The 24,408-nt window shown below is 39.3% G+C and overlaps 1 protein-coding gene across 6 annotated transcripts in view; it reads right to left on the bottom strand.

The window, feature by feature from the left end:
* The window catches only part of ADAMTS9 (ADAM metallopeptidase with thrombospondin type 1 motif 9), a 165,667-nt gene that overhangs the window by 58,702 nt on the left and 82,557 nt on the right, over positions 1 to 24,408 (bottom strand). For all 6 annotated transcript variants that reach the window (XM_070574766.1, XM_070574772.1, XM_070574770.1 and 3 more), the window contains 6 exons: positions 23,233 to 23,352; positions 20,266 to 20,370; positions 19,962 to 20,129; positions 17,593 to 17,862; positions 12,744 to 12,905; positions 10,423 to 10,599 (listed from right to left, as the gene is read on the bottom strand). In XM_070574766.1, the coding sequence (XP_070430867.1) occupies positions 10,423 to 10,599; positions 12,744 to 12,905; positions 17,593 to 17,862; positions 19,962 to 20,129; positions 20,266 to 20,370; positions 23,233 to 23,352 (1,002 nt within the window). The remainder of the gene's footprint in view (positions 1 to 10,422; positions 10,600 to 12,743; positions 12,906 to 17,592; positions 17,863 to 19,961; positions 20,130 to 20,265; positions 20,371 to 23,232; positions 23,353 to 24,408) is intronic.

The following is a 24,408-nucleotide window of genomic DNA, read 5'->3' as shown; positions in this document are numbered from 1 at the left end:
TCTGATATGACCAGTGTCATTCCATGGGGCTTGCAACTGTGACTTCAACTTTGACTCTTGATTATGAGTCCTACCTCTCCTCACCAGATGTCTCCTCAAGGTTTCTCAACCTTGGCACTATTTCAACATTTTGGGTGAGATAATTCTTTCTTGTTGAGGGCTATGCTGTGCATTGGAGGATGCTTAGCAACATCGCTGGTTTCTACTTACTAGGAGCCAATAGCACCCCAACCTATTTGTGACAACCAACAACGTCTCCAGACACTGCCAATGTCCACTGGCAGGGGGTGGGTGGTAAAAATCACCACCAATTGAGAACCACTGAATTATCCCAAGGTTTTAGAAAGTCTTTCAACAGGTGCTCAGAACGGAATTGATATTAATTGACTTGATGCGGGGCAGACACTCAGAGCTTCTTTGTGGATGGGACTGGTAAAGGGCCTGCTGAATGTCAATCCAACAAGGTCAAGATCTCAGGCTAAGGGTCGGGAAGCCCTGGTCTATAGAGAACATGACATGTGCAACGTGCAACCAGTTCCTAGGCACAGCAATGAAGGTCTCAATTACAATAAACAAACACGCTCTTCTGGACAGCACTTCCTCCCTGACATTGTGTCCATGTCCCACCACGGCTAAGGGGTTCCCGGATATTTCACATCTGATTAAGAGATAAGCAACAAGGAAATAATGATTTCATTAAGAAAGGGCAAGTTGCAATGCATGAATAGGTGAGTTGGCTGGGTGAGGGCTTTTTATTAAGCGCAAGGAAAACAAATAGCACACATTTTTGAAAAAACTCTTTAGTTTTCAAAGGAATCTGGGCTTTGACTGGAGAGCGGTGGATAAAAAGGGGAGTCTGCATATAGCCAAATATTTACTGGAATTTACTGGCAAGACTTGCAATGAAAGCCTGGATTTCTCTGGGAAAAGGGGAGCAAAACCCCCCAGTATTCCCAGAAGCCTTTCATTTTAGCGGCATGGGTGGGAGGGGGTGGAGGAAGGAAGGGAGAAGCAGATGGGGAGAAGAGGAAATCATGGGAAAAAAGCCAATGAAAAACTAGGAAAGATTCTGTTTATGCCAAGCTCTGGCTACAGCACCCAAATGTATTGTTATAGTGCAAATCTAAGATTAAAAACAGCTTCCTAAAATGTGTCAGAATTTTTTTAAGTCCTGAAATAAATCCAGACCTACTCTTTGCTTCCTTGTGAAATAAAACACACACTCTGAACATATTTATGTTTCTTTAATAAATTAAAAAAATAACTTATTTTGAAAATTTCAAACTTAAGGAAAAATTGCAAGAACATGACAAAGAACCCCCTCATCCCCTTATTCAGATTCCCCAAGTGCCAACATTTCACCACAGTTGCTGCTCCTTCCCTCCCTCCCTATGTATATATACACATATATGCCATTACTAGTTAGTCTTTTCCAGAACAATTTGAGACATAAGGTCCCATCATCTCCAAACTCTAGTTTCCCCAAGTTAAGGACACTGTCCTGTGTAAATACCACACAACTCTGCCAGTCAGGAAATCACTCTTGATACTCTTCCACCATCCAAAGCTATGTGTTTCTTTTTAACAATTCCTTCCTACAAGCTAGCTCTTTATTTCCATATTTCTAGGCCAATGCAATAAGGATTTCAGCTCCGGAGTCACTGGGCTCACTCATCCATTCATTCATTTATTCATTTCAATATTGTTTACGATATGCCTACTTTGAGTAAGGCACCAAGCTTGAACAGTGGGACTCTTCAGCCCAAAGGAAATGAAGGTTTGGGGCAATTAAATAAATGATTTGGTTAACAGATTTTTCACTTGAAACCTGGTGGCTATGTCTACATTTCTTTCTTTGTCCTAGCTAAGAAAAAGGAAGCAAACCCACTGTTTTTTCCATTATATTTTGCCTCCCTTTATCTTACACAGCTCCCAAACCATAACCAGGTCTTATCATTCACCTGCCATGTGGACAGAGGAATACACCAGTAGTTGGGAGAATGAGCCGTAAAGAAAGGAAGAGAATGCAAGGACAGATCTCAAAGTGGTTGACTGTCCCACCAACAGGAATGAATCAGACCTAGCATTGCCAAAAGAAGAGTTCAACTCTTGTAGCTGAGTTTTAGCTCAAGAAATAGTTTGGAAGATATCTCAGAGAATTTACCGTGTTTTATTTCAACCAGAGTGTTATTAGTGTGAGATCACTTTTTAATAAATTTTAATTTCATCATTCACTTGTAGTGCAAAGCAAATTACATTCTTCAGCAAACCTTATCATCACCAACAAATCCCCTGACTTAAACGAAATCTGAACTATTGTCCTGATTATCCATAGATCTACTGAACAAACACTTCAATTTATTACCTCATTATTCCATTTCTCTTTGTATAATAAAATGTCAGAAATATCGCTCAATGTGTACTTAATAAATACTAGAAGCTTTTTTTCTCAAAATATTCTAAAAGGCCCAAATCTTGCTCTTTATTTGGTTTAATTTTAAGAGAAACAATTTTCTTATACTCATCCCTTTAGAGCTCTGAGCAAAATTTGTAAGCGGCTCAATAATTCCAGAATGTTTCAAGTAGTTACAATCTAGAAGAACAGAAAATCTTAAATAGTAGACATCCTCTTTCTGCAGAGGTTGCATTTCACCACTTCACCAACTAAACAGTAAAAAGAGGGGATTCCATCTTGGTTCAAATCAGGGGCTTAAAAGTCCGACAGTCCTGGGTTCAAATCCTGATTCAGCCACTTCCCAGCAGTGTGACCTAGAACTAACTGGTGAACTTCTCTGATAGCGCTAACTTCATCAAGTAGAAGGCATTAAATTACATAATGTGGGTGAACTGCTTTGCATAATTCCTAGCAAAAAGTAAATGCTCCAAAATGTGATTGTTATAATAAAAAATCAAAATCCTCCCTATAATTATGGAGGGAAATACATCGTGCAAAAGTCAGTCAGGGGAAAACAGCTCTTTTGTGCATAACTAAAGCTATCAATTCATCCACTTTCTGAAATATTTCAGAGGAAAGTGACTTAGGGAGAATTATTTGAATTATTTTCCATCTTAGTGCATGACAACCTGAGAAAGGGAAAATACATTAATAAGAGCTTCTAAAAAACAGACCACCTAAATAGCTTAATTATAGCTTAATTCAGGGTGTCTCCCTAAAGGAAAAAAAGAAAATTTTAATTTGGCCACTGGAAAAGAGAATTGATGACATCATCAGTCAATTTGCAGGCAAAGTTGTTGCATAAATTTTAATTTCTGGGGGACGTCAGTATAGGGTGGGTGAATGAATCTCCACAAGGGCTTTCTTAACACTGCGGAAGCTAAGTTTGGAGAAGTTAAATGATGAAAATTAGTGATGGAGGAGACATTGCCTCAACTCTGATTCTTCTGATGTGTCTTTGAAACAGCCCCGCAAAGCTAATCTTCTCACCCTTCACCTACAGGGCTCAGTGAATGGGAAAAGCTGCCTTCCTGAAACTTTTCCTTCAAAGAGAGAATGAGCTCTTGGAATCCAAGCTTCTACTAGGTGGCTACCTGGTGTTTTCCATTTTTGCCTTCTCCTAAAAAGCATCAATCAAGCCTCGCCCTTTCAGCCCACTGCACACATAAACATTCTTTCTCCTTAACTGAACTTACTGCCACGATGAACTTGAACTCTGAGATGCACAAGAGGAGAGTTTGTTTTAACAGCTGCTTTTACACTGAGCCCCTGGAGTTACTACTCTCAAGACAGCTGGTTCTGATAACCTCTCTTTCACTGTCCTGTTTTTCCTAATGCCCAGCTGTCAGGGAACACCCATTGAAGTGTTCCAAAACAAAGGCATGAAACAGGAGGAGGACATCATACATAGGGAACCCTTACATGCTAACATAGGATTTTTCTCCCCAGCTTATTTTTTTAAGTTTATTGATTTCTTGGCTAGTTGAGTATTAACTGCTAAAGATGTACTGTTGCCTGAGGTTGCCCCTTCCAATATGGTAGCCCCCAGCCACAGGTGGCTGTTTAGAGTAATTAAAATTAAATACAATTTTAAATGTGCTATCTCTGTTGCACTTAGCAACATTTCAAATACTCAATAAAAACCACATGTGGCTAGTGGCTTCCATATTGGAAAGCAAAGATAGAGAACATTTAAAAAAATTTTTTTGGTGAGGAAGATTGGGCCTGAGTTAACATCTGTTGCCAATCTTCCTCTTTTTGCTTGAGGAAGATTGTCACTGAGCTAGCATCTGTGCCCATCTTACTCTTTTTTTTTTTGTATGTGGGACACTGCCACAGCATGGCTTGATGAGTGATGTGTAGGTCCATGCCTGGGATCCCAACCCATGAACCCCAGGCCACCAAAGTGGAGCACGTGAACCACTATGCCACCAGGCCGGCCCTGAGAACATTTCTATCATTGTGGAAAGTTATTGGACTGCGTTGGTCAAGGCATAACCTTGTAGTGAGGTTGTAGTGAAGCTGTAGTGAGGCTTCCAGGGAAAAAAAAAAGTGTCAGTTCTTTAATTATGTGTATAGTTCGTTTTTATTTAATACCAAATTTTCCCTTTCTCCACCAGAGTGAACAGCTCCGACTTGTTCATTGCTGTATCCTTAGCACCTAGAACAGTGCCTGGTCCAGAGTAGGCACATAAAAAGTATTTGCTGAAAAATTAATGACTTTTTTTTAAAGAAATGATCCCAATTTTTTTTACTTCCTCCCTATAAAATAAATCTTCCTCAACTGCCTTTACTAATCAGGATTTGCTCCCAACCAATTAGACTCGGACTCAACCTCTGCCTCCCACTCCACATTCCAAAGTTCCCATTCCTTTCCATTCCGGAAGAACAACTCACTGACGTGAGTCAGCCAGAGGCCCTACACTCCTCCTCAGGGTCTAATAACCCTCCTACCCCGGCTCCCACCACCTTTGGACTTTTTAAAATTGTAAAAACAGAAATCCGTCAAGCCATCACGAAATATCAGCTCTTAGAAGGCAGGAACAGAGTTTCTGATAGGCATACGAACACAGTAAATACTGAAAAAAAAAGGCCAGTTACAGTTTATCTCCAGTGAAATAGATGCAGGCCAGTGTTTTGCTTATTTTGAACATATTTGAGATGAGTGGTTTATAGAGACTTAGTCTACACTGAATACAGGTAAACTTTGTCATAATGTTTCAATTAAAAGCTATCTTATTTTTTATACTCCATGGGGCCTGACCCCGTGGCTGAGCAGTTAAGTCTGTGCACTCCGCTCCGGCAGCCCAGGGTTTCACCGGTTCGAATCCCAGGTGCGGACATGGCACCCCTCATCAAGCCATGCTGAGGCGGCATCCCACATGCCACAACTAGAATGGACTCACAACTAAAAATACACAACTATGTACTGGGAGGCTTTGGAGAGAAAAAGGAAAAATAAAATCTTAAAAAAATAAAAATAAAAAACAAAATAAAAGCTATCTTATTTTTTATATTCCATATTGATACATCCAAACAATGTGTTTCTTATTTCTTTTTTAAAAGGCACTAGCAGAACGTTTAAGATTTGTCTTCGTTAGTAAAAAAATGTCATATTCATTAAAAATGCATATGCATTTAATGTGATATTCCTTATGGTCAAATCTTTATATCATCCTCCTAATCTGGCTAATATGATATCTATAAAATGAAAGTGAGAGATGTTTTGCCATTCCCTAAATATAACTACTGGCTTGAAGTGTTCATAATTGCTGGATTACAGGAATTTACCAATAACAGTAATTACAGGAATTTACCAATAACAGTAATAAATCCGGATTTTCTGTTGTTGGAGTCAAACGGGCAATGTCAATATTAGCTATATAAGGTTAGATGGAGTTTGAGGCATATCCTTTATTGACTATAAACAGAAGTTTAAAAAATTCATTCGATCATGGGCAGTTTTTTTCTACCAAAATAAGCAGGTTTAATATAGTCAGTATACTGACATTCAAGTCTTATCACTAAAGTAGATTATCACATAGTCAAATGGATTCATAAAAACCTCCTTCATAGGGTAACGTGGGAACTAAATGTGATGTGTATTTGCTTAATGTGGCTTGGTACACAGTAAATACTCAGTACAAGTTTGCTATCATCATCTGCATTGGAGAAGTTATCTTATTTAGCACCTTATAAAAAAATCTCAAACTCATATACAGACTCCCTTATTTCGGTGCTTTCATCCTCAATTACCATAATAAACTACCGCGCAAAATGGAGTCTCAGTAGGGGGATGTGGAGCCAATAGGCATCTGGAGTCACCTTTATGATTTATAATTTTTTGAAAAGTGCAGACTCTCTTAAAACTTCCAAGTTTATTGGTACAATATTTTCTTTAATAAGAAATGCTTTCTGAAATGTATTGCAGGTGAACAAATAACAAAATTGACCAATGTTGTCTTTTACAGCTATCTGAACACAAAGAATGAGGTGTGGTCAAATTTATGCACATTAGGTTAGCTTTCTCCCGTACCTAGATCCTATGTTCAGAACCATTTCTTCTAATCACTTATTTTGTCTTCTGGCTATGTTTTATCATTACCTACAAATTCAATAAATGGAGCATTCATATTTCATAGTTGAGACTCAATGAATCAAGACAACAGGACTACAAAAGAAAAAAACCCAACAAAATGTTAAGCCTCATATTTTTGTTTATATCACTAAGCATCATTTCCAATTCTGAAATATTTTTTAAAGTTATCCCTTTAAAATACACATTTTAAACTATCTAATTACAGAAAGCTTGCCAGTTGGCTACTCGGATTTGGGAGAGGGATGGTACAGGTTGGAGGGGATTTACAAAATTAAAATGCATCCTTTTAGAAGCAAAAGAAACATACATGCATTTCTAATTCACATTGCCTATTTGCCTTTACAGTCTGCTGATAAACACTAAATTTTAAACATTGTATATAAAATTAAATAACATGGAAAAAATAAATATGCTTTATTATATAAACACATAGAAATCTGTACTGCTCAAAATATTCAGATAATACTAGGCTTGGCTGCTTAAAACTGTATTCAGAAAATATGGTAACGATATTTACAATCTTCATTTTTGCTAGAGATAGATGCGGTGAGGTGATAAAATACTGATGTCAGACATTTTCTCTTCCTACCTACAGAAGCTGCAAACTTTAGTATGAAAATGAGGTAGACACAAATTCATAAGTTGGCCAGGCAGAAACAAAAGCACAGTTCCTTCGTGAGCTCATAAATTCTCATTATTCAGGTCGACAAGCATTATTCCAAAGCACCTAAAGCAAGGCTCAGAGAACACTTTTAGGTTTGTCATGAAAAACCCAAACAAGCAATTTCTCCTAAGGAGAACCATAGGCGCCAAGATGATCAGCAAGCAGACACATGGGACAATGCAAAAAGGAATGCTACAGGACCGTCTTGGTTAGGTGACATCACCTAGCAACCTTTTTTACTTTATCCCAATGAATCAGCCTACTCTGGAATGCTGTGGATTTTTAACCTACTTTCTGCTGTGGTTTGACAGTAAAGAGCTCTCTTTCAAATTTGTCCCTCGAGTCATGGGACGCATGCATTCACTACTCAGTCTGCTCCTGGGACTGGCCGCAGGAGCCAACTGAAAAGCATGTCAGTGTCAGACCTTATTTCAAAAACAAAACATTGCCAAGTAAGAGTGCAAGGACACATTAATAAGAGGACACTAAGGCTGAATTTTTGGAGGACGTTTTTCACAATCATGATTGTAAATCTGCAATGACTTGTGCCAGAACTAAGGGTCTAAGATGGGTACTTGAACCCCACGTTTACAGAAGCTTCATTTTAGAGACTCTAGAAGCCATGCTAACCGCGATTTGGAGTTTGTTTCCTAAACATTGCTCCTTAGTAACAACTGTTGAACTAGGCTATCTCCATTTGACCTTGGAAGAAGCCTACTCACACAGCAGCAGTGCTTTTCCCCAAGATCTCCAGCGTGGGAGTACTGGGGAGAGAAAGCAAGCAGCTCAAGGACTCATTGCTACCCTTGGTTTCTAAGAGATCTAGTTTGCTTTCCGTTGAAAGCAACATGTTAGCACCTCAAATATACCTTTTGTTGTTAATTTCACTGTCAGTTACAATGATGAAGCACCATAGAAGTGGCTTTATGGCTATTAAGACAATTCACTGAGGTATGCTTAAATTTAGAATTACTAAGAAATTGTACCAAAGCATCCACAAAAATAAACCTAAAGGTAAAATCAAAATCCTACAGTAAGAATCTGAAAGACTGCCCTCAGACACGTGTATTTAAGTAATATATTACAAACGTATCTATTTAAATAAAATGCTTTTAATTTTTTAAAAATCACAATTAAAAGCCTTGCAGAAGTGCCCTTGCTCCCAGACTGCAGAGGCATTTAAATATATATTAGAATAATGATCACTTTGCAAAGGAAGCATTAAAATCATATAGGCAGCAAAAATATTTTTAAAATCCATGCATTCGCTTCTGTGCATAACAGAGCATCAGAATCTCTCTCTTTTTCTCTGTGCGTGTTTTAGAAAACTGTGTGCAGCCCCAAAAAGAACTACTACAATAAAAAATACAGTCTTTAGTTAAATTAATTAGATCATATTTCAGAATTTAAGCATTTAAGCTCTTAAAATATCTATGAGGAATGGTGGTGATCCTGTGTAAAAAAAAATCTGAGTTATATATAGAAAGTGTTCAAGGAAGAGAATGCTGTGGAAACTAATGTATATATTATATATAGTATTATATATATAGTATATATAGTAGTATAGTATTATATAGATAGTATATATAGTAGTATAGCATACTACTATGTATACTATTATGGTATGGTAGTATAATGCTATATATAGTATATAACAATATATACAATATAAATTATATTATTATATTATATATACACCCATACACCCCTTCTGAGGGTTAGGAGATGTTTTTTGTCAAAATTAAAGAAACACAACTTCTTAGAGAGCTAGCAGACTTTTTGGAACATAACTCTGGTGTGGTGTGGCTGTTGGCTGAGCAAATGGGGTAAAAGCTTAATGGGCTCAAGAGGGAAAATTTCATGAAAAATAATATGTTAATAGGTGACTTACGGAAGTTGAGGACGTCAGAGGATGTTCCTGACATTCTAAGGTTATTTCTGAACTTTCTCAAAATGTTCATTTGGAAGGGTGCCAGGATTGCAGATAAAATGCTCCGGGTAAACTAAACATCTGACTCAGAGTGACGTTTCTTAAGTTCTTGCATAAAATCCTTACAGCCCAGCTAAATAGTAAATTTGAGATGATACTCTAAATTCTTCCAGATTTCTACTCAATACACTAAGTACAGTGGGTACACAGCTAGTGTTCTACCTGCACACACAGTCTCAGACACTGAAACCCTTGGCTCTTGGAAGCGTCATTAGGTATTAGTCATTACCAGATTCACTTCAGTTAATCTGCTCTTTAGCTGGCTTCAGGAATGGTTAAGACTTTTCCTCAGAACCATATGGAATAAAAAAGGCTTCTGGATATGACTTAATATAATATTAAATTCAGCTTCAGTGCAATTAATGTATTTACAAGAACATTTACTCTATTTACATGAAACAGCCCTAATGGTTCCACAGCTTATGGCACAACTTTGCCAAAGTATTGTTTTGACATAGCCGATCCTTCCGTTTGCAAGAGCTGCCCCAGAAGTTTGCATAGTATTTACAGTGGCAAACCTGTCTGACAATGTCAGCTAAGCAGATAGCAAAGGAAGCCTATGACCAAAGCAAAAAATGGTCTCAAATAGGCTTCGTGTCTTGGTGGAAGAGAGAGAACACTTCAGACACCTTGAAAGGTACCAGGTCAATGAGTCTACTGTTGGTCTTTTGCATTTTCCAAATGATTTCAGTCAATTTTGTGGGCACAGTCTTTGTGGTGATTATGTTGAGAGTTGTACCCGAGTCACACAGAGGCAAATTATAGCCACTGAAGAAAAAATTGTTTTGGCCTCAATAAGCAGGTGTCTTCCCAAAAAAGTCAAAACTACCACAGCTTAGAAAAGGAAAGAATGTCTGCTACTGAGTTGTCTGCTTAAATAACTCTGAGCTTAATAACTACATGAAGTTATCTAGTCTAAAAAAACCCACAAATATATATAGTTTAGTTCTTCTAGGAAAGGAAGCTACTTCTTGGCATTGGCACCAGGCCTGTATGAGGTACACGTATTCTGTGAAGTCACTTTGGTACTATCATAAAAAATTAATTCTGTTGTAGGCCAATATAAAGAAAATAATTGACTGTTTATAGCACAGTTTCAGGGATGCCCTCGTGAACATGACAATTATCTGTTGCAGAGGAGTGCCCCAGAATATCTTGGAACTGCGTATGCTAGTTAGATAGTTTGGTTAACAAACAAACAGTTAGGGCCGTACCGAACTCCATGGGCCAGTACTCCAGGCAGCGTCTTGAGGACAAGCATGTGTGTTACACTGCTCACGGTCTGGAGGCTTATCAAGAATTTCACAGCTCAAATCTGGAAACCGTTCACCATTGGACCGCTGACAGACCACCAGTCTTGTTCGCAAGCCTCCACCACACAGCTTAGTACACTGGAAAAAGGGAAAGGAAAGCTGTAGTTATTTTATCTGAATAGCCAATGGCAAATTTTCTTTTCCAATGAGAAAAATTTCTTAGCCAAAAATTCTATTATGGCGCTGGGCAAGGTAAGTCTCTAGAGAGAACCAAGCTGAATTATCCACGGTAACCTATACAACAGACTGGAGCGTCTACCTTAATGGTAGGTAGCGTTTATTGAGTGCTTCTTCTTCATCCGTACTAAGTGCTCCAATATACATTAGCTCAGCAAGAGGAGAGTACAATTATCTGCGGGGGCAATTGAGCTTAAAAGAGGTTAGTTAACTTGATCAAGGTCAATTCAACAGCAAGTGTCTAGGGTAAGATTATAGTCATTTCTTTGATAGATAGAAAACCAAAAATCAAACAAAAAACCAAAAATTCAAAAAACACCCAGTACCAAATAAAGGAAATAATGACTTAGCCAGTTTTATTTTCTGGCAGCTTCCAAGAATTTGTCACCAATCTTTGGTTATTTTGTGACTCCAATCTTCACAGACCTTTATGAGGTTAAAATATTTTATTCTATCTCCAAATCTTAGGATAACTATGACCTTCCCCTAGGATGAATAAACAGTGTGGTGGGAATGTTGGATAAAGTTCTGGCTCCTGGCTAGATCCAAACTTCTCAGGCAGGAACAAGTTGTATTTCTTGGACAGTACTGCTGTGCTCACATCCAGGAACACTGACATTCGGTTTCCCTGCTGTGTCAAGGCCAGATCTCCCACAGAATCTGGAATGATCTGGACCGTGCTGACAGCAAGCATCCCAGTGAATGCGTGTACTCTCTTGGCTTCAATCCAATTACAGAAGCTTAATCACAAATCCCACAGGACAGAACTTTGTGATGAGTTTTGGGAAACCCATAACACATGAGTCTCAAAGCCTGACTCCCCCTTCCTGCCTTTCAGCAAAGCCCTCCAGAATGACGTACTATCAAGGAAAGTCAACAAAAATCTCCATTATGACTGCCTATGATGACTAGGTTACATATATGAAACTGTGAAACGTGGACACGTGATTTCTGTTAGCCAGGAGCGTGGACTAACGTGCCCATCCATCTCTCATTTGTCTTTGCCCCCCTCTTGGCACCAGGGTCTCCAAGATGTTAATCTTCATGTTTTACTTTATAAATTTTACAGTCAAAACAGAACAACTCAACAAGCTTTAAATATGTGCTCTCCCTGTTCATTCAAGAGTAGAGAGATATATTCTTGGTTAATCAAACACATAAAAATAAACATGTAAGCGCTACACATAATTGTGGCTCAAAACCCAACTTAATGATATTAATACTAATGACAACAATTTTTATAATGGCAGTTAACTGATTGAAGGCTGTGTGCTAGGCGTTTGACATTCACTATCGCATACAATAGTCACAAATACTATGAAGTTGGTGCCATTACAATCCCCATTTATAGAAGAGGATATATAGATGTTTGGCAAAGTTACATTATTTGCCAAGGCCACAAGGCTTATAAGAGCCAGGGCTGGAAATGGTACCCAGCTTTTTCTGGTCCGAATACTCTATTGCCCTTCATTGATCATAGCAGGCAACTCTTAAAAAAGGTAACAGCTGAAGAATTTCATTATTTGAGAATATACAGCTAATTATTCACTTCCATGTTTAAAATGCATCACCTCTGATAGGAATAATAGCACCTATGCATTCTGGTTTCATCAGGGATTTGAAATATTGGGAGACATTATGCCATGAACAAGAGTGCCTCACAAACACCTCAGAACTACGAAGATGACAAAATTTCCATGGACTAATTTAACACATATCTTCAATCACTTTAAAAGTGTCCATTTTTTTTAAAGTGTCCATTTTTCAAGCAGGAGAGGTTAACAAACACTTTAAATTAGCATTTATCTGCATCCTTTCCTAATTTTCCTCTCGCATGTATTCAAGCTGTCTCTAACTAGTGATAAATGCACTTTTAAAATGGTCCAGAATTAAGACAGCTCTCCTAGTTAACCCCAAATCAAGACGCTTTAACTAGAGTTAGTCCTTCTTCCTTAAAAAAAACTATAAACAATGACACAGTTTGGTGGCAAAATCACTCTGTGGTTTTTTTGCAGAGGAAATACAAATGGGCAGTTCCCCCTCACCTCTCCCCAGCTGCCATAAGCCCACTGAGGACAAGGGCCAGATTCGCAGGCTCTTTGCTCATCGGGTTTTATTCTCTCCACGCAGTCGTTTGCGGTGTATCCGTTTTCATCCTGACACACAACCACACGCCGCTGGGACCCACCAGCACAGGTACTGGAACACTGAACACATCAGACATCAGTCAACAGGTTAATCCTCACCTTGATCTCCATCTTAGGGACACAAAAAGCAGCTGGTTGAAAGGTCAGAGACAAATGTGACAGAAACCATTCTCAAGTCGTCCACAATGGACAGAAAGCAATCTCGAGAACTTCCCCTCCCTGGGGTTGTTTAATGTACACGTCTTATAAATACCTGGAAGGCAGAAACACGGCTTCTTCTCTGTATGCTTTAGGCCCTCAGTAGGTGTTCAATAAATGCCCAATGAGTGATAATGTCTTGTGATTTCCAAAGCGGTCCTATTTACTGTCCTCCTTTATCCTCTCTGCATCTCTGAGAGGTACACAGGTGCTCACTGATACCACAGTCTATTGAGAAATTCTTTTCTTTTCAAAACTCCAAGTGCTTATTTAGAACCAACATTTGACATCCCTTTCAACAGAGAGCTCAAATTACACGTTTAACGAATTGCCGGTTGTTGAAATTAAGCTTCCATATTAACTCATTCAATTGCCCAAAGAAAACCATCATGGAATGTCACTTAGACATCATTTCCTCGCAGGTCATGTTCCCTTCTCTCCCTTGACAATAGCCTCTACTTCAGTGACTAAGGGCAGCAAGATTTGTTTTCTTTCTTTATTTTTATTCCCCAGGGAACGTAACTGAATTCCATATTGAGAAATCTCTCCTCAGGCGCTCTTTCAGTTCACTCCTCCCTCTCACGGCTGCCATGGAATCATATTTGCATTTCAGTTAATTTCCCACACAAGCTTCTTTTAGCTCTCTTATTTATCTACATCTTGAGTGCTTTTTTCTTTCCATAATCTCCTTATCTTTTGAAACCCAATGTGTTTGTTCCTATCCTTCACTCTGACCCTTAATTTGTAAAATCAGTTTGCCTGTAAAATACCCATCTAGTCCTCAAAGCAATGCAATTCCCACAAATTATGAAGTCTCCAACTGCATTTGCAACAATGCTTTGAGTTCCAGGTTCTCATGGCTGATTGGTGCTTTCTATCAAACCCCAGCTCAAACCAATGTTATTCCAAAGTGCTAGCAAATACTGCTTCTTGCTGGTCAGCTTCTTTCATATAAAGAGGTGAACATAGATTTTTGCTTATTGTATTGGACCTCAGTTCAATTTCCCTGTCAAATTATGAGTGATTTTAAAATATATTGGGTTTAATTTTAAAATGGAGAGCAGAAAAATAGATTTGTGAATTCTGAGAAAATAGTTAGGTAATTTTTGATTTACAAAAATTCTACCTCTATTCTCTGAGGGTTCTGGTATACTTACTCTAAATGTGAAAATATTTGTTTTCTACTTTTAAACAGCTGAGTACATAACAAAAAAAACCCACAGAGAACTATTATTTTTATTGGCTTTGTTTGGTGACCAGAATGTTAAGAATGACCTTTCATATTGTAAATAGATTTGAAATATATAATTTGGCCCTTGAGTGTGTCCCCCTGATAATATAATCTTGTATTATTCCTTTATTATGTCATGGGTGAGCGTTATTGCCCCAATAAAATGGTAAGCACCTTGAGGGAGGGTCCAGTGTCATAACTTGTGTTCCTATTAGCTTCCATAGTACTGTCACAGGATTTACTGCCTGGTCCACTTAAAGTTTCTGGAAGCAACAGCTCTATGAACCACACGCTACCCTCCCTTCAAAATGGCTGACTGGAGCAAGGATGGACATCTGATCCAAGGTCAAGTAATCCACTGGCTGACCAATGACCAATCAGACGCTTCCTACTAAGAATCTCACCAAAGAGATGGAGATAGCACTTAGCTGGGGTCAAGCAATTGAACCGCACAGTCTTGAACTTGCCCTGCACATGTCTGAACCCACAGTCCTTTTGGGTCTTTATATTCCCATAGACAGGAGAAGTGTTGTATATAATCTTTCTCCAGGTCCAACTTTGCCATTTTTTGATTAACAAGGATTCTTAATATAATTCCTATGTTGCACAAGTTCACTCTGGACTTCTTTTGTTAACAATTTTCCCGTCCTCTTTAGATGACATATTTTTCTAGGTAAACATTCCTTTGAACAAACCCTGCACTTATCATCCACACTGGACAAAACAAGGGAGGATGGGGCTTTTAGAGAAGCAAGAGCTGATGGACATCTGTTTTTCTTACCTGCCTAGTATACTTCTCCTTACATCTGGCAGCCCAATTCTCCTTTAAGGAACCATTCTGCCCCCAATGGATGCCATCTTGGTGGGACTGTCCATTAAGATAGACTGTCTATTAAGAGTATTAAGATACTCTGCCCTTCCCTGGTTAAGAAGTGGACAAGTGGAACAAGCTGGGCCAATCAGACGTTCCTGGGAATTTGAATACTGAACAGAGTAATTCAAGGGTGGTTCAGAGTTGAAAGGGATTCATTAAGACAGAAACTCCTTAAAGAAATTATCCTTTAGATCTAGACCCATTTAGGTCAGGGGTTGTCCAACCACAGCCAGGGGTCCAAATCTGGCCTGCCACCTGTTTTTATAAATAAAGCTTTATTGGAACACAGCCATGTCCACTCATTTACGTATTGTCTATGCCTACCTTTTTGCTACAACAGCAAAGCTGGTTAGTTGCAACAGAGACTGTATGGTCCACATAGCTGAAAATACTTATTATCTGGCCCTTTGCAGAAAAATCTTGTCAACTCCTGAGCTAGATCCCTGAAGATGCTCTGGTCTCTGTCTCTCCTGAGGCTAAATGAACAAGTTTTGTTTGTTTTGCTTTCACTTGAAAGCTTGCAGCCAGAGACCTCTAACTGATAATACACAGAAAACCTCAGACAGGGCTCAGTTTTACGCAGAAATCGACTATAAAACAAGGTTATTATTCCAGAATCCTCTGCAAACTTTAGATTCCCATTCTCTAGTGTTTATGAGTCTTTGCTGCCTTTCCTGCCATGGGAGGCAGGAAGACCACGTACAGTTTGTGTACCACACCATGCAAAGACGCACGTACATCCCACAGGCTCCTGGGAGTAGATCAGGCACATCGAGCCAGGCCTGAAAAATCACATTGTCCAGCTTCAGCCTCACTTAACTTAGAAAAAAAATCTCCAAACAAAAAACAGGCACAATGGGGGAAAAGAATGGTGTTGCCCATTGCTGCAAAAGGTTGCTTAATCCTCCCTAATTGGGAACTCTGCCCAAGGGCAGAATCATTCAATCCTAAAAGAATGCATCATCTCCAAAGGTAGTCCTAAACAAGAATAGCTTAAAAGTTTTTTAAAGAAAGTTCTGGCGCTATTATTAGAATACACGTGTGAGTTTGGAATTTTTTCAACCAGAAAAATCGTGGCGCACCTGGTCGATCACCCTTTACTTAATCAAGAATTGACATCTCTTGATCACCCTTTAATTTCTCAGACTCAGAATCTTCTAACCCAGGCAAAGGAAGCCTTAAAGTGGCAAGCAAGGGAGGAGAATGAGACGGCGAAGGTCCTGGGCAGCTTGGCAGCTGCTCTGCATACAACTAACACTTGCAGTGGGTGAAAATGCTTAGTGGCTGATCAGTATTCACAGGAAAGTAAATCTAATTGACTGAAACATAACCACGGTGGGAAACAGACAGCTTCCTTCTAAAGCTTTCTAGTCCAGAAATAATTAAACACAATCGGCAGTACTAGAAGGAAACTAATAGTAAACAACTAAAAAGAAGACCTCGGAGTGATTAGTAAACGCCTACCTCCCGACACCCACCCAGGGTCCTGTGCTGCCTTACCTCTCGTGCAGTTCCACTAGACGTGTCCAGTATCCCACAATAGGATTAGTTTTCAGAAAATTACTTAGTAAAAAAATCAAAAAATTCCAAAGCATAGTTTTCCTTTCAATATTAAATATTTTTTCAAGGTCTTCCTAATTTGAAAGACAATGCTAATAATAAGGATAATTGCTGACATTAAGTTCTCACTCTGCGGTAGGCCGAGTGTAAAGCACTTTATTTGTATCATTGCATTTAATTCTTACAACGATGAAGGAAAGCCAGAAATATTGTTAACTTTGCTTTACAGATGAGGAAACTGAGGCTCAAAGAGGAGAGGGGGCATGCCAAAGACCCCCCAATTTGGAAGTGCCAGTCCCTGGATCAGAGGCATCTGCCCTCAGAGCCTGTGCTGATAACCATTAGGTCATGGTACTTCTCCCTTAGGCACAGATTCCACCTAGACTAGTGGTTCCCCTCAATCTGGGACAAAGATCTACTACTACAAATTACACAGCAACTGTGCCACTTTGAGATGGCACTCATATGGAAAATAGCAAGAAGGAAAATGACTTTCATTAAGAGCTCCCTTTCAGAAATGTTCCTCTGCCCTTTTAATTTCTCTCCAGGCAAGAAGTGCTCTGCCGCCTCCAGGATCAATCATCATGGCCTTCACAGTACCTTCCAGGAGGCCACTTGATCATGTTACCCAAAGTGACACCTCCTCCAACACCCAGGAGGTAAGTTAAGGTAGCTTTGAGGTGTACGCAGACAGCATCGTGTGACACCTTTTCAGGAACTGCAATTAACCCATTACGGTTCACCCAAAACAAATGAAAATGTACAGTGTCAATCCCTCATGAGAAAAAAATGCTCCAAAGGCATTTCTAGTCTGTTTCCCTACAAATGCTGCCTGAAGTGAAAGACAAGAAGGCAAATTAGGGAAAGACTCAGCGAATACTCACTGCTCCCCAGGGGCCAGTCCTCCACTGGTTTCCACCAAGCACGTGGGTGCGGCTAGGGTTAGCGCTCCTGGGGCGATAATCCTCGTTTTGGAAAGGGTGCTGAGCCAAGCCACTGTCTGGGATCCGTTGAGGGCATGGAGACATGGAACAGTCCTGGTCGGTTTCTGGGATATAATCTGGGTCGCACTCGCTCTGATCGATCACATGGTCACTGTAGTTGACACATACCACTTGCCGAGTCGCCCTACCTTGCCCACACGTCACGGAGCACTACGTTGAACGTTCAGAAAGAGAATGGGTCAGTCATTTGGCAGTCATAAATTCATGAATGTGCATTTTCCATAAATGGCCCACCACTCAATCAGTTGCTCAGGCCAAAACCCTTGGTGTCATCTTTGCCTCCCTTTTCTTCCCACCCACAGCCATTTCATGAAGAAATCTTGTCAGCTCAGTATTCAAAATACACCCCTGGCCCAGCCACTTCTCATCATCTCCACTATCACCTCCCTAGTCCAAGCCATCACTTTCCCTGGCCAGGACAATTGCAATGGCTTTTCAGCTGGGCTCCTGCTTACAATCTTGATGCCCCCAACCAAGTCTGTTATCCATATATAACCCTTGCAGAAAAAAGTCAGATCATGTCATTCCTTCCAGTGACTTCCCAATTCACTCTGGATAATGCCCAAAGTCCTTACCTTCACTCTTTATGATGTGGCCAGTGGCTATGTCTTTGACTCATCCCCTATCACTCGTCACTCACTGCACCCCAGTCACACTGGCCTTACGGATATTTTTTTTTTCTTAAAGATTGGCACCTGAGCTAACAACTATTGCCAATCTTTTTTTTCTTTTTCTGCTTTTTCTCCCCAAGTTCCCCCAGTACACAGTTGTATATTTTAGTTGTGGGTCCTTCTAGTTGTGGCATGTGGGACGCCACCTCAACATGGCCTAACAAGTGATGCCATGTCCATGTCCAGGATCCGAACCAGTGAAACCCTGGGCTGCCAAAGCAGAGCATGCAAACTTAATCACTCGGCCATGGGGCCGGCCCCTGGATATTTCTTTAGCATGCCAAGAACACTCCTATCTCAGACTCTTTGCACCTGCTGGGCCTTTCGCTGTACCACATGGATATCCATATGGCTCACCACCCCCCACCCCTTCATTTAAGGCCTGCTCAGCGCAGGCCTTTTCTGACTACCTTCTCTAAAGGCACATCCCATCTTTCTCTATGCCATTATTCTGCTTGAATTTTTTCTATTACTTATTAGTATCTGTTGCTATATTGTATATCTATTTCTTTATTTGTTCATTGACTGGAATCTCCACTGGAATAATCTTCATAAAGGCAAGGACTTTCTTATTTGTTGTTCACTGCTCTTTCTACAGTAAGCTTTTAGAAATACCTGGTGAATAGACACATAAATCTGACACACGAATGGGTGGATGATGGATAAATAGATGGATGGATGGATGTTTGAAGACTCTATGCATGAGAATAAGATTATCCACCATTTTCTGAGCAACTATTTTGTGCTAAACAAACACTTAACACGTATAATCCTCACAATAACCTTATAAAGTAGGTATTCTTTTTGGTCTTCTTTTAAGAGCAGAAGAAACTGAGCCTTAAGGACTTTAACCAGATGGCTCAATGTCACGCAGCCAGTAAATTTCAAGGTCTGGACTTTTACACAACTCTCTTTGGATCCACCTCTCAAATTTCATATCTGTGTTATGATATTTATTGAGATATTAATCTCCATTTTCCTTGTGACATCTCCTCACCTATCCTAAGCTTTATATTTCTTGGACTCTGGGGTTTTTGCAAGATGGAAAGCAGGAGCTGCCTGAAGACAAAGATTTTTCTACTTTTATAGAAGCCCAGAGATGGTGCTTGGTGTGTACAGAATGCTCAGTCCACAGCACTGGATGAGGATTCCCACTTCTCACTCTTGGCAAGGAAGCTAAGAGCCACTGGACTTCAAGGGACCACAGGATGCAGGAGGCACCCAGATTCAACCTAAGAGGTCCTCTCCTTACTCATCCCCTTCCCCCTGCCATGTTTGGTACTCCATGAGCCTACTACATTCTGGTGTGACTCAATTAAGACTGAGTTTTCCAATCAACCCCAGAGGACGAGGGCATAAGCAGACTGTAAGTTGATCTACACATTTAAAAAAAATGTTCATTTCTTGCACATCTGGCTAAGATTCATACCAGCTGCACATATATGGAGCAGAATAATTTAAGTCACAAACTCAGTCCAACTCTAAAGTAGTAGCCATTGACCTCAGGGACCTACCACCAGTCATCCCTCTTACAGTTCTCTCAATCCTCTCCCAATTCCAAAGAATTCACTTGCTTACAGGGCTCCAGTCCAAAGCCTTCCACTGCCCACAGGGGGTCACAGAACATTCCTCCTTTGCCACGGGTCGAGGCAGGGTCGCACAGGCGCTCTCGTCAGCCACAGAGCCGTCCTCGTCCCGGCAGCTGACATATCTCATCCGGGTACCTTTTCCACAAGTGGCTGAGCACTGGGTGCAGAATAAAATAATGCAGAAATGTTATTTGAAACGGTTGCTCACTGGTCAGTAACCCACTTTCTATAGTCCTATCAGAGCACATCTGCCTCCATTCCACCCTCTCTACTTCTTTCGGTCTATTTCTTACTGGAGTCCAAGACCCAAATCGCCACTGAGTTCTTGGTGCACCGTGTATGCTTCTCCGTGCCTCTGGGGCAGCTGGGGGAGGGTGACAAGAAGGCAATTCACAATCCTAGATGTGAGAGAGGGGGAAAGAAGCCAAAGTTACCTTAAAGTCAAATGCACACTTTAATGGTCATGGCATAAAAAAATATAAGGGCTAAGAATTGTAAGACCTCAGATTGCTACGTGATTCTGGGCAAATCACATGACATCGCTCAGCTCCAATTTCTTCAGCTGTAAAATGAGATATAATCTGAGTCACTTTGTGGGTGCCTTGATACAGGGCAGGGGTCTACTTAATGATTTTTAATACCTTATTTATTTACTTGTTCACATGGAAAGAGAAAAATATTGTAAAATGGCAGATAAGTTGGGAAAGAGCAGGATATCATTTTCAATGATCAATTGTTAATTTTTTAAAACTCTGAAGGACAAATTCTGCTCTTGTGTTTCAATTAGTTTCCTAATCATGAACTTGCTTTCTGAGTTTACCTAAAGATAACTCCCAAGACCTGGAAGGTCAAATCTAGATGTAAGAGGTGTATTCAATATCCCAATGCCTAAATTTATTTAACACCCCTCAATCACTCAGAGGAAATCCCTATAATGAATTGAGGCCATTCATGTGTAGATAATACTCCCAGATTTACAAATGGGAAAACAGAAGTACACACCTGCTCACAATCATACCCAGCCTCAGTGGTTAGCAAATATTCTTTGATTAAATACACACCCATTAAATGTCTAAGATGTGCTGGGCACGGGGCAAAGTGCTGGGCGCGTGGTGCTGATTCACTGACTGATGCATCCTTGACTTTAGGGAGCTTATAAACTGAATGGGAAATTCTGTTACTTGGCTCCCGATCTTGCCTATTCCTCTGCCCGTGGTCCAAAGAGCCACAGGGACTTTTCAGACAGTGAAGGAATTACTTATAAGTTGCAACTGTGGGAGCTGCCCTATAGGCCAATGGATATTATAGAATAACTTAGAGAGAAATATATGTTTTGAATCTCTAAGGGAGTTGCCAAGTCCTCACTTCATGATTGCTTAGATGTAATAGGTAACATTTCCCAGGCATTTATCATGTGGTGCTTTGGAACATTTCAATAAAGTAATAAAAATAAAGATAACACAAGTCACAAGTGGTGTTTGGTTAATTGATCAGCGACAACAACATGAACAACATTGCCATAGTCTTTTACTTTTTTGACACTCTTCATCCATCAACAGCACACGGTGAAATGCAGCAGACTGAGGGCACTCAGAACAGAGGCAGGACACTGGCCAGATGGGGTCTTAGAGCGTGAGTTCTGGGCATACTCTCGATTCAGATCCTGTCCTCACCAATTAGCAAAGCTGATATTCAAACCCAAGTCTTCTCTTTACATATTCCCTTTACATAAATGATGCCAAAATCAAGGCCCATGTAGATAGTGTGCTGGCAACTAGCTCTCTTGAGAAAAAAAGTATGCACGTGTGTAGATATATATGTATACACAAACACACATATATTACATGCACATATATACCTATATATGCTTATTTATTATAAATTTTACTGATATAAAGAATACGTAGCACACAATTTACAAATTATAATAAAATACACAATTCATTATTTTGGGTTCCATAAAGCTGATTGATTCTCACAGAATACTTCTGTTGACTTTTTGCTGAACTCTTGAATCTGTTGCCAAACTATGGTTATAATTGCTGGACAACAGTAGGTTCTGACATGAATGTTAGTTGATATTTGTTTACATTTAAGAGTAAGATAAAAATAAGACAATGAAGATGTATGTCAGAACTTTATGCATTCATCATTGATGTGAATGCTTTCTTTGCTGAACCAGATAATTATTTTCAAATACCAGAAAAAAATATTTTCTTAATTTTTGTATTATTCACAATGTAACAGTTGCAGACACTCTTTTAAGTTTAATCTGCATTATTAATGGTTTCTCTATCACTTTCTTAAGTCTAAACAATCAACAAAACAATAAATTAAACCCCGCATTATAGCATTTGCTGATTTCTGTGGTGTAAATATTCTCACCATGGCCAACCTGATGTCAGTGAGCACAGAGTTGGGAAGAGATATGCAGTAGCTCACAGTATACGGTATTTCCACCACACAGATACCTACAAATGTAAATAACTGCAAGAGCATTGATAATAGTAAAATGCAGTAAAATAATTAGGTGATGAGTTTTGAGTATTTATCAATTTAGTTTATAATATCATCTATTTAATGATAGATTGATATTTTCAATTTTTAATAATGGCTATATTTACCAGACAGAGAAAGATGAACTCTGTATGACTCCACTCATAGGTGGAAGTTAACATATAGACAAGGAGAACTGATCGGTGGTTACCAGGGAAAAAGGGGGGGTGGAGGGAGGCCACAAAGGGTGAAGTGGTGTACCCACAACATGACTAACAATAATGTACAACTGAAATTTCACAAGGGTGTAAACTATCATAATCTTAATAAAAAAAATGGCTATATTTAACAACTAGCTTGAAAAATTCCTTAAAATTTACCAATCATCTCTTATAAGCTGGAACGAGCCACCTTCAGCACACTGCTGCCTGAACATATGATACTATTTGCTGAACCCTACACTGAAATCATTTAAAAAAAAAATCTGAGTTTAAGAATAAAAGACCAAACAATCAACATTTGCCATCCAATAAGAATCAGAATCAAACCTACATACACTTCAAAGAACCAGAAAAGAACAAAACTAGTACATCAAAATATTAGATTCTAAATGTAACAAATAAGTAAATCCAGAATAATTTAATTAACTGTTTTCTCTACCTACATACTTACCTATGAAAGCACTTCGATTTTGACCGAACTGCTAGGAGTTTTGGCACCTTGGTGCCCAAAGCCAATAACTGAGTTGGATAAAGGAGACTTACCTGGGTATCAGTTGGTTTAGTGGCTGCATTGCAGTCATTGTCATCAACCACTGACATGTAACTCCCAATGATGCATTTCACTGCTCTTAGCTGGTATCCCTGTCCACAAGTGACACTGCACTGGGGGAAAGAAATAAAACAAAGAGTCTAGGCAATTCAGCAAATTTTCTTTTTCCCTTACTTTCCCCATAGCATTCTTCAAGAGAATAAAATATTTCCATAATAGTGGGCCAAAGGGCTGGAACCCAAAGAAATTAGATAAAAGTGGGCAATCCTATTCTGTGCAAATTATGTTGATCAATTATCACGATGATGATTGTAATTATTTCTCCTTCCCCATTGGAATTATATTTGTAGGATTTCAATTCCTTGACTATGAACCCCTGAAAGGAGGGGTGAGCATTTCAATCATTTTTACATCTTTCACACTATATCTAGCAGAGTTCTGTGGCTAAAATAAGTACTTAATAGAGTTATATGATCTTATTTGCTTTCTGGACAAGTTTCCTAAGGAAATAATCCGAGTTTGTGTCAATATTTTTGTACAAGAATAGTCTTTGCAATATTATTCATAAAAGGCAAAATATTAGAAACAACCTAAGTATGCAACAACCCAAGGTTAGTTAAATACACCATGGCATACAAGTCGTAAAGAAAACAATGTAGCCACTAAAAGACTGAGTGTCAGATTTAAAAAGCAGTCTAAAAAACAATAAGTAGAGGGAGTGATGTCATGGAAATGGTGGATCAGGGAGCTCCAAGAATTGATCCCTCCACTGAAGCAATCATTAAGCTGGCAAAAACTGGCAGAATCAACTTTTTTGGAAGTCTGGAATCAAATCAAAAACTTAACAGTAACTAAGTGAGTGCTTAATGAAGAAAGAAGTCGCCAAATTTGAGTAAGAAAGTGTTGTGGCATTTTTGCTTACCCCCTACCATATTCTCTCAAATGCACATGGAACGTTCTCCAGTACAGACTATATATTAGGCCACAAAACAAATCTCAATAAATTTTAAAATACTGCAACCCCACGAAGTATCTTCTCTGACCACCATGAAATGAAGCTAGAAAGCAATAACAGAAGGAAAATTGGAAAATTTACAAGTACGTGGAAATTAAACAACACAGTCTTAACCTTTGGGTCGAAGGAGAAATCATAAAGGAAATTAGAAAAT

The sequence above is a fragment of the Equus przewalskii genome, chromosome 15 (assembly GCF_037783145.1).
Source record: "Equus przewalskii isolate Varuska chromosome 15, EquPr2, whole genome shotgun sequence".
NCBI lineage: Eukaryota > Metazoa > Chordata > Mammalia > Perissodactyla > Equidae > Equus > Equus przewalskii.
Note: the sequence above shows the minus strand (reverse complement) of the source record. Positions and strands in the feature narration are given on the sequence as shown.